The sequence below is a fragment of the Oncorhynchus keta genome, chromosome 3 (assembly GCF_023373465.1).
Source record: "Oncorhynchus keta strain PuntledgeMale-10-30-2019 chromosome 3, Oket_V2, whole genome shotgun sequence".
Taxonomy (NCBI): Eukaryota; Metazoa; Chordata; class Actinopteri; order Salmoniformes; family Salmonidae; genus Oncorhynchus; species Oncorhynchus keta.
Window position 1 is genome coordinate 7,381,789 of NC_068423.1, and position 14,322 is coordinate 7,396,110.

Sequence of the window (14,322 nt, forward strand, 5' to 3'; positions counted from 1 at the left end):
ATGGTTTTAAAAGTTATTAAATCTTACATGGAAGCTCTGTAGCCACGGTGATTTGAGCTAACCGATTGGGCAGCCCAATAGGTGCACTCGATTTCAGTCACAGATTGGCCAGTCTGCCGAATAGGCGACGTTTGTCTCATGGGAACACTTTGCTTACCCGGTGCACAGGACTTTTGAATCAAGTGCATCTACCCGCAGCAGCTCAACACGGTTTTTAAAAAGGAGCACAAGCCTTCATCATTCGTTGGCTTTTCGTGATCGACCACTGTTCTACATCGTAACTGGCACAATAAACCTCCTCCACAGAGTCCAGACCACATTCACTCAGCCACTCTATCCTGGTTTATATCATGCCTATAAAGGATCTGTGAAGATACTGACAGCTTTACATTGATAAAGCTGTGAGTCTGCTGGTATCCATGTATTATTGTAAACTTTACTGGTTTACTGCTGATTTAGGACAAAGATTGATTTGAGATTGCTGATGTCATTGAGTACTGTGTGATATATTTTTATTTAATTTATTTCACCTTTATTTAACCAGGTAGGCTAGTTGAGAACAAGTTCTCATTTACAACTGTGACCTGGCCAAGATAAAGCTTAGCAATTCGACACAACAACACAGAGTTACAAATGGAATAAACAAAACATACAGTCAATAATACAGTAGAACAAAAGAAAACAAAAAGTGAGTGCAAATGAGGTAAGTTAAGGAAATATTTGCTTCATTTGCATGTACAGAGTTGTAAATCAAACCAAGTGTAACAGAACAGATTGAATGGCTATTTTTTTTTTACCCCGTAGCCATCTGCAATTTACCACAGGTTAGATAAGTTACACAGTTGACAAGAATCACTTTCTGCCAACCCAATACATTTTTCTTGGTCCTGTGAAGTTGTCAATCAAGCAAATACAAGTGTGAACACCAAACGTTCTTTAAATTTCAATTTATTTTAGAAGAAATAGTGAATCATGCAAAGGTGCCAATATATTTGACCGCAACTGTTACTACCATCTAAATGCATGTGTCATAGGGACACATTGTAAAGTAATACCATTAATGTTGTTATAGACCAATAAAAACTGAGGCAATGATTTGTTGTTATATTATTAAGATTTCTATTGCACAGGATCTTTAAATAGTATTTTTCTTTACTGTATGAGTCCTTGCCCTGCCAGGTGCTCCTGTTGACTAAAGCATTTGCCACAGTTCTTCTCCAGTGTGAATTACCTGATGACCGCTAAGTTTAGTCGAGGTCATGAGCACTTTCCACATCCAGGGCATGGAAATTGTTTCTCTCAATGAGTTCGCCTCTGGTGGCATTTGAGATCACTGGTCATTCTAAAGTGCTTTTCACACAAAAGTCACAAGTGTGGTTTGTCTGTGTTGTTTTAGAGCAGGTGCTGTTTTAAATCATTTTTCACACCAAGTGCATTTATGTGATTTCTCCTGTGTGCACCCTCACATTATTTCTAAGTGCTGACTTTACATTAAAGCATGGGCCACATATTGTACGCGTGTGATTTCTACCCTGTGTGAATTGTCAAATGGTCTATGAGCCTTGCCTTCCTACCAAAGTACAGTGCATTCAGAAAGTATTCAGACCCCTTGACTTTTTCTACATTTTGTTACGTTACTCCTTATTCTAAAATAGATTTAATAAAAATAAATACTCAATATTCTACACATAAAACTCCATAATGACAAAGTGAAAAACAAGTTTATAAATGTTTGCACATTTATAAAAACAGAAATACCTTATTTACATAAGTATTCAGACCTATGAGACCCGAAATTAAGCTCAGGTGCATCCTGTTTCCATTGATCATCCTTGAGATGTTTCTACATATTGATTGGAGTCCACCTGTGGTAAATTTAATTGATTGGACATTATTTGGAAAGTGACAGACCTGTCTATATAAGGTCCCACAGTTGACAGTGCATGTCAGAGCAAAAACCAAGCCATGAGGTCGAAGGTAATGTCCGTAGAGCTCAAAGACAGGATTGTTTCGAGGTACAGATCTGGGGAATGGTACCAAAAAATGTCTGCAACACTGAAGGTCTCCAAGAACACAGTGGCCTTCATCATTCCTAAATGGAAGAAGTTTGGAACCACCAAGACTCTTCCTAGAGCTGGCCACCTGGCCAAAGTGAGCAATTGGAGAAAAGGGCATTGGCCAGGAAGGTGACCAAGAACCTGATGATCTGGAGGAAACCTGGCACCATCCCTACGGTGAAGCATGGTGGAGGCAGCATTATGCTTTGGGGATGTTTTTTAGTGGCAGGGACTGGTCAGGATCGAGGGAAGATGAACCGAGCAAAGTAGAGAGATCCTTGATGAAAATCTACTCCAGAGCATTCAGGACCTCAGATTGGGGAAAGATTCACCAAAGAAGAATCGAGGCTGTAATCGTTGCCAAAGGTGCTTCAACAATGTTCTGAGTAAAGGGCCTGAATACTTCCGTAAAAGTGTTATTGCTTTGTCATTATGGGTTATTGTGTGTAGATTGATGAAGAAAAAAAACAATACATTTTTAGAATAAGGCTGAAACGTAACAAAATGTGGAAAAAGTCAAAGGGTCTGAATACTTTTTGAATGCACTTTATTTGCCACATTCTGCGCAATAACATTTTTGTCCCGTGTGTATCCTTAAATGCATGTTCAGGGCGCTTTTGCAGCAGTCGTGCTTGCTGCAATCATTGCACCGAAATGTCTTCTCTCAATGTTCGAGTGCGCTGGTGTTTTTTAAAAGATCATTTGCTGATGGGTAACATTTCCACACAACAGGCACTGAAATGATTTGTCCCTTGTGTGAATTCTCTGATGTATTTTTAAACCCGAATGCTGTGCTTATGCCTTTTCTGCATACAGGACAGGTATATTTTTTTCTCCGATTTGTATCTCACCTCCCCAGTGTGAATCTTCACATGTTTCTTCAGTTTTCCCTTACTGCTGAAACATTTCCCACAGTCTTCGCATTGAAACGATTTCTCCTCTGTGTGAATAATTCCATTTGCTTGTAAAGTGTATGCTGTCCAAAAGCCTTTTTGGCAAACATAACACGAAGGGTCACTCCCGTGTGTTAGATCCTAATGGCACTGTCAGCTCACTGGTTTTCCTGCCATTGGTAGACATTTAGAAGCTTTGTTCTTTCTTTGCCCGAGTTGATTCGAGTGGCTTTAGTTTTGAGATAAGTCCTTCACTTGCCTCCCCATCAACACAATCCCCGTTTTCACTCTTTACTGCAGAACAGTTTGGGTTTACTGCTGAGAGTCACCGGTTGGTTCCTATACTCTGTAGTCCTCTCCATCAACTTCTGTTTTGATCTCTGCACTTGTGTTGTTGGGTAGACGTCACTCTCTGGGTTTTCTTCACTTTGGGTTTGGTAAAGATGTGAAGCATAAGATGGGTCCTGATCATTATCAGATTCACGCTAGAAGGCTAGAAGGCGTGAATAAGAACACTGAGGTTTCAGAGACCTGTTCCTCTCTAAACGGTGTGGGCTCTGGGTCCTCCTGCTTCATATTTGCACTCCCCTTCTGCTCACAGTGCAGCTGATGGGGGGCTAGAGAGAAGGATGGAAAAGTGAGTATCAATGAAGAAACAAAAACTGTGACACATCTAGGACAGAATAATGAATAACTTGCGTGCTTGGTGAAACATTTTGGAATGTTTAGGTTGTTTCCAATGTATTGATACAGTATTAGTGGATGCACGTGGCATTCCAGCAACTTCGAGAACAAATATTTTATATCGGAGTTGTGCCTGTCGTTCACAAGCGTATCTGCCCTCTTGTTGGCTAGAATGGCCCCACCTGCCCTCTGCGAACATTTATTTCCATTGTCAGTCCAGTATCTTGTCAGTATATACAGTACCAGTCAAAAGTTTGGACACAACTACTCATTCAAGGGTTTTTCTTTATTTTTACTATTTTCAACATTGTAGAATAATAGTGAAGAAATCAAAACTATGAAATAACACATATGGAATCATGTAGAAACCCAAAACAACTGTTAATCAAATCAAAATATATTTTATATTTGAGATTCTTCAAAGGAGCCACCCTTTGCCTTGATGACAGTGTTGCACTCTCTCAACCAGCTTCATGAGGTAGTCACCTGGAATGCATTTCAATTAACAGGTGTGCCTTGTTAAAAGTTACGAAGGAAAGACATTCCACAAATTAATGCATTTGAGCCAATCAGTTGTGTAGTGACAAAGTATGGGTGGTTATACAGACGTTAGCCCTATTTGGTAAAAGGCTAAGTCCATATTATTGCAAGAGCAGCTCAAGTAAGGAGAGAAATGACAGTCAATCATTACTTTAAGACATGAAGCTCAGTCAATCAGGAAAATTAAGAACTTTTAATGTTTTTTCAAGTGCAGTCACAAAAACCATCAAGCGCTATGATAAAACTGGCTCTCATGAGGGCCAGAGTTACCCCTGCTGCAGAGGATAAGTTCATTAGAGTTTCCAGCCTGAGAAATTGCAGCCCAAATCAATGCTTCAGAGTTCAAGTAACAGACATCGCAACATTAACTCAGAGGAGACTGCATGAATCCGCTGCCTTCATGGTGGAATTGCTGCAAAGAAACCACTACTAAAGGACACCAATTAGAAGAAGAGACTTGCTTGGGTCAAGAAACACAAGCAAAGGACATTAAACCGGTGGAAATCTGTTCTTTGGTCTGATGAGCCCACATTTAAGATTCTTGGTTCCACCCGTGGTGTCTTAGTGAGACACAGAGTAGGTGAACGGAAGATCTCCACATGTGTGGTTCCCACCGTGATGCATGGACGAGGAGGAGGTGTGATGGTGCTTTGCTGGTGACATTGTCTGTGATTTATTTTGAATTCAAGGCGCACTTAACCAGCATTGCTACCACAGCATTCTGCAGCGATACGCCATCCCATGTGCTTAGTGGGACTAAGCCCCCTTGTGCTTAGTGGGACTATTATTTGTTTTCAGCAGGACAGTGACCCATCAAACCTCCAGGCTGTGTAAGGGCTATTTGACCAAGAAGGAGGCTGATAGAGTGCTGCATCACATGACCTGGCCTGCACAATCATCCGACCTCAACCTAATTGAGATGGTTTGGGATTAGTTGGACCGCAGAGTGAAGGAAAAGCAGCCAAGTGCTTAGCATATGTGGGAACTCCTTCAAGATTGTTGGAAAAGCATTCCAGGTGATGCTGGTTGAGAGAAAGCCAATTGTGTGCAAAGCTGTCCAAGGCAATGGGTGGCTACTTTGAATAATCTAAAATATATTTAGTTTTGTTTAACACTTTATTTTTGGTTACTACATGATTCCATATGTGTTATTTCATAGTTTTGATGTCTTCAATATTATTCTACAATGTAGAAAATATATATTTTTTTACAAAAACCCTTGAATGAGTAGGTGTTAATGGGATATGTTTTACTAAATGATTAGAATATTACACTCTAAAACCATATGATTGTATGAAATAGATTAGAATCATTAGATTCTTTTAATGCTATGTGTGGTTGTAGTCAGTAGAATTATATATCTGGGAGTGTAGTTCTTAGTCAGAATGAATGTTTTGGTGACAATACGTCTAGCATCTTGATTAACAGACTGTCTGAGCAAGAGTCGGGGCCGACCTTGGCTGGGGCACTGAGAACTTCCCAGGGTCTCCCCTTATCTTGGGGGAGGGCGGGAAGAAGTAATTCTCACAGACTCCCCTAATCTCTGTCGGCTGGGTAGCAGGACAGTGTGGGCGTCGGATACCTAATGTTTTGTGTGGAAGTATGTGTGTCGCTATAAAATGAAGGTCTTTGTACTGTGTGCGCCAGAACGTTCCTGTGAATAAACCTTTTTGACTATTTTAGCTGGGCCTCCGTCTGTTTCATTCGACCAGTATCTTACAAATTTTAGGTCGCAGACTGAGTAGTATAATTGAATTGGGTTATGAACATTGAGAACATAATTCTCATAACAGTAGGTGTGTCCAAACTTTTGACCGGTACTGTAGATAGTCTGACTATAAGCAGACAACTCACAAATGAAAAACAACGGCAAAACACTCAATGTCAAGTTTGAATAAAAACTAGTTTGATTATGTGCAGTGTAACAAAACACACCACGCAGGTGACACTTCCTACTGGTGGTGGGTGGCAGCAGCAATAATACACAGGCAGGAGGCATAGACAGGAAGAATGTGAGATATGGTGTGAAGGGTATCCAGACACCCCAGTCAACAAATTGTTGAAAATGTAATGTCATAATATAGAATCCCCAAACCTAGAACTGCTCAAAATCAACTTCTCCAACCTTTGCTCTACTCAACCTCTACATAACGATACAGCAAAAAAATACAACATCCTCAGGTGTGGCTACATACAGTATACTGGTACATGTAGTGACTTTTGTAATCTTCATCACATAGCACATCCTCTATTATTTCCTCTTGAGGGTTCCATAACAGATCTTGGCATGGCGATGTAGGGTATAATCTGTGTGTTCCAACACAAACCATTCGAGGACATGCCTGGATACCTGCAATAGAAAAAGCAGGGTTAGTCAGTTTTCAGCTGCTACACGTTATGTCGTGTTCCCAGGTGTAAGCCGCATGTCAAATTATTTCAAATAGAACCAAAGCTCATTGTGAAATAGCCTCAGGTTACACTGTGTTCTGTGGTTCTTCAGTGTCAATGATCCATCTGCAACAAACTAATGGTGCTGGTACGGGCACGTCCGTTTCTGGTTCTTGACAGTTGCTCAGGATAAAAAAGGAGGCAAAATATTGATCTTGAGGCACATATAGAAAACCATAACATCTGACTTACAGGGTATGAAATACCATTCGGTCAATGCAATATCATTTTTTGTTTAACCCAGGCAAGTCAGTTAAGAACAAATTATTATTTTCAATGACGGCCTAGGAACAGTGGGTTAACTGCCTGTTCAGGGGCAGAACGACAGATTTGTACCTTGTCAGCTCGGGGGTTTGAACTTGCAACCTCCCGGTTACTAGTCCAACGCTCTAACCACTAGGCTACCCTGCCGCCCCATCATAGTGGCTTGCTTACAGAAAACGTTGCCAAATGTTCATATTAGCTGTGAAACAACCCAATACAGAGGAGGCCGTGCCAATTCAAGCTCAGGTGATTAAGCTTGCGAGATAACAACCTAGGCCTAACTACCAGATTGAATAAATAAGGTAGTTTGTCTTAGTAGTTTGGCTTTGTAATTGGACTGGATAAATAAAGCAACCAACATTACTACTTCCCAGTTTTGTTGGTACTGGTCGAATTTGGACATTTGAAGCCTTCCTGCTCGCCAATGATCTTGATGAGGAAGTTGAATGTACAGACGGGATAGCATCCGCCTGTGTCCCAGCATACATCATCATAGAACATTCCTGGACAGCTACAGTGGGGCAAAAAAAGTATTTAGTCAGCCACCAATTGTGCAAGTTCTCCCACTTAAAAAGATGAGAGGCCTGTAATTTTCATCATAGGTACACTTCAACTTTGACAGAAAAAAAATAGATTTTTTCCCCCCAGAAAATCACATTGTAGGATTTTTAATTAATTAATTTGCAAATTATGGTGGAAAATAAGTATTTGGTCACCTACAAACAAGCAAGATGTCTGGCTCTCACAGACCTGTAACTTCTTTAAGAGGCTCCTCTGTCCTCCACTCGTTACCTGTATAAATGGCACCTGTTTGAACTTGTTATCAGTATAAAAGACACCTGTCCACAACCTCAAACAGTCACACTACAAACTCCACTATGGCCAAGACCAAAGAGCTGTCAAAGGACACCAGAAACAAAATTGTAGACCTGCACCAGGCTGAGAAGACTGAATCTGCAGTAGGTAAGCAGCTTGGTTTGAAGAAATCAACTGCGGGAGCAATTATTAGGAAATGGAAGACATACAAGACCACTGATAATCTCCCTCGATCTGGGGCTCCACGCAAGATCTCACCCCGTGGGGTCAAAATGATCACAAGAACGGTAAGCAAAAATCCCAGAACCACACGGGGGGACCTAGTGAATGACCTGCAGAGAGCTGGGACCAAAGTAACAAAGCCTACCATCAGTAACACACCACGCTGCCAGGGACTCAAATCCTGCAGTGCCAGACGTGTCCCCCTGCTTAAGCCAGTACATGTCCAGGCCCGTCTGAAGTTTGCTAGAGAGCATTTGGATGATCCAGAAGAAGATTGGGAGAATGTCATATGGTCAGATGAAACCAAAATATAACTTTTTGGTAAAAACTCAACTCGTCGTGTTTGGAGGACAAAGAATGCTGAGTTGCATCCAAAGAACACCATACCTACTGTGAAGCCTGGGGGTGGAAACATCATGCTTTGGGGCTGTTTTTCTGCAAAGGGACCAGGACGACTGATCCGTGTAAAGGAAAGAATGAATGGGGCCATGTATCGTGAGATTTTGAGTGAAAACCTCCTTCCATCAGCAAGGGCATTGAAGATGAAACGTGGCTGGGTCTTTCAGCATGACAATGATCCCAAACACACCGCCTGGGCAACGAAGGAGTGGCTTCGTAAGAAGTATTTCAAGGTCCTGGAGTGGCCTAGCCAGTCTCCGGATCTCAACCCCATAGAAAATCTTTGGAGGGAGTTGAAAGTCTGTGTTGTCCAGCAACAGCCCCAAAACATCACTGCTCTAGAGGAGCTCTGCATGGAGGAATGGGCCAAAATACCAGCAACAATGTGGGAAAACCTTGTGAAGACTTAGAGAAAACGTTTGACCTCTGTCATTGCCAACAAAGGGTATATAACAAAGTATTGAGATAAACTTTTGTTATTGACCAAATACTTATTTTCCACCATAATTTGCAAATAAATTCATAAAAAATCCTACAATGTGATTTTCTGGATTTTTTCTCATTTTCTCTGTCATAGTTGAAGTGTACCTATGATGAAAATTACAGGCCTCTCTCATCTTTTTAAGTTTTTAAGTGGGAGTACTTGCACAATTGGTGGCTGACTAAATACTTTTTTGCCCCACTGTATAACAGAAAGGAGGATTATATTCAATGAGACAACTTGGCCGTGAATGTGAAAGCGCAAACGTGATTATTTGTGGATGCCAATATCACTGCATTTGGTATCTTCACTTGTAAATGCTATGGTAAAATGTTGAATTTACAGCTTGGGTTTAAAACAATGTCTTGCATTAATAAACAGAGATACAATACTGTTTTATTGACCATAATCACATTATGAAATAGCCTACCTTTTGAGCGGTGTAGGTTCCATTTACACTGTGTTCCACGGTTCTTCAGCGTTGTTGATGGTGGTGATGAATCTGCAACCAACTCATCCTCAACTGCTGACGCCGACACAGGCACAACCAACTCATCCACAACTGCTGACGCCGATACAGGCACAACCAACTCATCCACAACTGCTGACGCCGATACAGGCACAACCAACTCATCCACAACTGCTGACGCCGATACAGGCACAACCAACTCATCCACAACGCCGATACAGGCACAACCAACTCATCCACAACTGCTGATACAGGCTGCCGATACAGGCACAACCAACTCATCCACAACTGCTACAGGCACAACCAACTCATCCACAACTGCCGATACAGGCACAACCAACTCATCCACAACTGCTGCACAACCAACTCATCCACAACGCCGATACAGGCACAACCAACTCATCCCACAACAGGCTGAGGCACAACCAACTCATCCACAACGCCGATACAGGCACAACCAACTCATCCACAACTGCTGCACAACAACTCGATACAGGCACAACCAACTCATCCACAATTGCTGACGCCGATACAGGCACAACCAACTCATCCACAACTGCTGACGCCGATACAGGCACAAACCAACTCATCCACAACTGCTGACGCCGATACAGGCACAACCAACTCATCCACAACTGCTGACGCCGATACAGGCAACCAAATCCACAACTCACGCCGATACAGGCCAACAACATGCTGACGCCGATACAGGCACAACCAACTCATCCACAACTGCTGACGCCGATACAGGCACAACCAACTCATCCACAACTGCTGACGCCGATACAGGCACAACCAACTCATCCACAACTGCTGACGCCGATACAGGCACAACCAACTCATCCACAACTGCTGACGCCGATACAGGCACAACCAACTCATCCACAAATGCTGACGCCGATACAGGCACAACCAACTCATCCACAACTGCTGACGCCGATACAGGCACAACCAACTCATCCACAACTGCTGACGCTGATACAGGCACAACCAACTCATTCTCAACTGGTACAGGCACATCTACTTCAGCTCGTTGGTACTCTCTCAGGGTCTAAATAAAATGAGTTAGATATGTCAGATACACTACATCATGTCATACATTTATTATACATGTACATTATGAAAATCACAACATGTACAGGGTACGAAATGCCATTCAGTCAAGGCAATATCACAGAAATGTGTCTGGGAGACAAGGATACACAGATGAGATGCTAAGTATCTAACAAACTAGTCAGGTGAATAAATAATAAATTTAAGATAGCCAGCTAGCTAATGATCTTGGTCAAATAACTATCATACTGAATAAATAAATTGTACTTAATAAATCAAATAATTCCTACCGACCCATTTCCAGTTTTTGTGCTGATCGAATCTGGACATTAGATGATCTATGTGGGGTGCTTAAATGAGGTTGTTGATGATGTTAAACGCAGGGATCGGACAGAGTGGGGTAGCAGTCTAACAGTTCTCTAAATCCCATTTGGAATGATATATCTCCAGGTATATAATCTCGGTCGGTGCACTACACACACGAGAAAGATGGGTTTATAGAGGCTGCAGTCAGGGTTGTTAAGTACTTAAGTAAAAATACTTTAAAGTAAGTTTTTATTTTTTTAGGTATCTGTACTTTACATTTGACAATTTTAACTTTTACTCCACTACATTCCTTAGGAAAATATTGTACTTTTTACCCCATACATTTTCCTTGACACCCAAAAGTACTTGTTACATTTGTAATACTTAGCAGGACAGGAAAACAGTCCAATTCACACACGAATCTGTAACGGCGTTCTTCGTTTGTCAAAAGAGAGTCGGACCGAAATGCAGCGTGGTGGTTACTCATGTCTTTTAATGAAGGATCGAGATACATGAACATAACTTATACAAAAACAACAAACGGAACGTGAAACCTAATTACAGCCTGTCTGGTGAACACTACACAGAGACAGGAACAATCACCCACGAAATACAAAGTGAAACCCAGGCTACCTAAATACGGTTCCCCATCAGAGACAACAAGAATCACCTGACTCTGATTGAGAACCGCCTCAGGCAGCCAAGCCGATACTAGACACACCCCTAATCAACCACAATCCCAATGCCTACAAAAACCCCAATATGACAATACAATAACCCCAGGTCACACCCTGGCCTGAACAAATAAAGAAAACACAAAATACTAAGACCAAGGCGTGACAGAATCAACATCCCCGGTCATCCCTACTGCCTCTGATCTGGCGGACTAAAAACACACATGCTTCGTTTGTAAATTATGTCTGAATGTTGGAGTGTACCCGGGGCTTTCCGTAAAATAAAAGAAATTGGTGCCACCTGGTTTGCTTAATATAAGGAATTTGAAACTTAAAATACTTTTACTTTTGATACTTAAGTATATTTTAAACTAAATACCTTCAGACTTTTACTCAAGTATAATTTTACTGGGTGACTTTTACTTGAGTCATTTTCTGTTAAAATATCTTTACTTTTACTCAAGTATGACAGTTTTCCAAATCTGGCTGTAGTGAAGTCCAATAGTGTCTGATTGAGGCCCGCAATTCGGGGGGCGTTCCTGCATGTGGCCATTCCTGAATCTGGAAACGTGCCTAATTCTAGTCTTGGCACGTGCGTTCGAGCTAACAGCTCGCAGATACCGCGCCGTAGGCTGTGCGGGTAGGCTAGTCTACATAAGATTATTTTTATTTATCAAACGGCAGTCAAGCATGGATCATCATCATGTCACCAGAATCAGACCCTCAAAATGTATAGGAAAGGAGTATCAAGATCTCTTGACACACACGATATCATCGAGTGACTCCCAAGTTTACTTTACGATGGTCATTGTATCCATCTTTGCATAACTAATTTTACAGGCATAAAAAGATACCTCCATGTTGAACAAACAAAGTCTGTCGCATTTATACACATTTACTGGAACGTCCTTTTTCCATCACAGCTGTCGTGGTTGTTTGTGTACGGTAAGACTTCGAATAAAAACTGGATGGAAACGTGGTTACTGTAGTAAAATGAATGTGCAATTGTTTAGCTCAAAATGTATGTGTAATCTGTTGGTGCGTTGGATAGCAGATGTAACAGATTTACCTAGGCTTTTGAAGCTGTGAGGAAGCGACGTAATATGTGATGTCCTTGCTATCCGGGATCCTTGGGACACAGACGTAGAACTGCAGGAAAGCAGTGTTCAGCGTGGGCAAAGGACACTGTCTAGCTACCAGTGTCATTCATCCCCATCTTTATTTCATTTTTTAAAATGTAAGCTTTATTTAACTAGGCAAGTCAGTTAAGAACATTTTTTTTGAATGTTTGGTTTGTTAAATGTGATACGCCGTGTGGAATGTCTATTTTTATTGTTTACTTCGCTACCTGAGTCATCTCACTCCGCACTGCTTTCCACACAGACCGAGCCCCGCCCCGCCCCCGTCAATAATGCAGACACTTGCGTTGAGTGTGTGTATGGTCAATGCATCACATGCAACAATGTTGATAACGATGCTATTTTCACTTTGCTTCTTAATTAATATAAATCCAATAGCATTCTATAATTTTAATTATTATTGTGTTTTACACCTTCAAACAGTTAGTCTTTTTTTGTTGTAAATTGGGCCTAAATATTGTTAGGTGCTAATCGTTATCTAGCTAATAAATGTACCGAGTCTGAGCAAACGTAACTAGCAATACAACCTGATAATACCAGTGATGGTGTAAACCTACATCTGCATGTTTTTTTGTGCTACAGTATCTTCTAAATCAAAGAGGAATATGTGAAGCATGAATGTTAGCTACATGAGGTAGTGAAAAGAAAACATTGAATGTAGCATAATATTACAGGGTCCCTAGGAAACACATATCAACACTTTGATTCAACTGTGGCAATAACTCCTCCCTGGCATTTTAATTTATTGTCATGCCAAACACGATTCCAAAGTGCCCCCTATTATATACTATAGAATTATAATAATAAAAATCATTCTATTTCCAGCAGTTCACCCAAATGTTTTGCTCTAAATCACATCAAATCTCAACAATAAGATTAGGCCTAGATTGTTTTCCCATATTGTGCAGCCCTACATGGCAGTGTAGAAATGACCTCAAATGAGTGCAGGACAAAGCTAGTGGTCCCAAAAGCCAATGGGGACATGACTAACTTGAATGAGGCACTCTGCAGAGAGAGACAAATCTTACCATCAGTGGAGCAGGACAAAGTCTTCACAAAGCTGGATCCAGGTTTCTGGCAGAAAGCTGTCAGAAGGGGCTCACAACGTTTAAAACACAGTTTGACCGTTTTATGTTTTGCCATTTGGAAATGAGGCACATTTCTGTCCCAGCAGTTGGATGGGCTGAGTGGCGTCATAGTCCACGCGGACGATGTGCTCGTGTGCGGAAGGGACAGAGCAGAACATGATGTAAGGCTCACAGCAGTTCTGACCAGCCAGGAGACTAGCCTGACACTCAATATAAAAAAAGCACTTTTGCACAGTCAGAGGTATTGTTCTTGGGACGCAAAATCAGTGCAGCTGGAATAGAGCCAGACCCGGAGAAGATCAGCTCCATCACAGATATCCCCAGTCCCCAGAATGTGGCTGAAGTCAGGACCTTCTTAGGCATGGCCACATATGTGGGTAAGTTCCTCCCACAGTTTTCAGATACAACCAACCCCCCGAGATACTTACTAGCCAAAGAGAATGACTGGTCATGGGGTCACATGCAACAGGTGGCGTTTGACAAAATCAAAGGAGACCTGGACTCACAGAGTGCTGGCCCAGTACCGTCCCCAAGCTAAGTCAAAGGTATCAACAGATGCATCATCCTTTGGGCTAGGGGCGGTCCTCGCACAGATGCATCATCCTTTGGGCTAGGGGCGGTCTTCACACAGATGCAGGACAACATGGAGTGGCGTCCAATAGCATACATCTCCCGAAACGTATCCGACACAGAGCAAAAGTATGCTCAAGTGGAGAAGGAGGTGTTGGCTATCATGTGAAAGGCTCAGCCAATACCTTATTGGCCTGCAGTTTACAGCAGACCACAAAC

At 41.8% G+C, this 14,322-nt stretch overlaps 1 protein-coding gene across 1 annotated transcript; it reads right to left on the reverse strand.

Moving 5' to 3' along the window:
* Positions 1-495: 495 nt before the first annotated feature.
* On the reverse strand, positions 496-12,166 carry LOC118364676 (uncharacterized). Its single transcript, XM_052485804.1, has 5 exons — positions 12,161-12,166; positions 9,967-10,324; positions 9,235-9,444; positions 6,370-6,524; positions 496-3,567 (listed from the first exon to the last, which is right to left on the reverse strand). The coding sequence occupies exons 1-5, from the start codon at positions 12,164-12,166 to the stop codon at positions 3,523-3,525; spliced, it is 774 nt and encodes a 257-aa protein (XP_052341764.1). The 3' UTR covers positions 496-3,522.
* Positions 12,167-14,322: the final 2,156 nt, after the last annotated feature.

Excerpts from the sequence above, each read along its gene's own strand:
- LOC118364676 (XM_052485804.1), bottom strand. Across the intron at positions 9,445-9,966 it reads GCCTGTATCGGCGTCAGCAT|TTGTGGATGAGTTGGTTGTG; the intron begins GTTGTTGGCCTG and ends CGGCGTCAGCAG. Across the intron at positions 6,525-9,234 it reads GAACCTACACCGCTCAAAAG|GTATCCAGGCATGTCCTCGA; the intron begins GTAGGCTATTTC and ends TTTCTATTGCAG.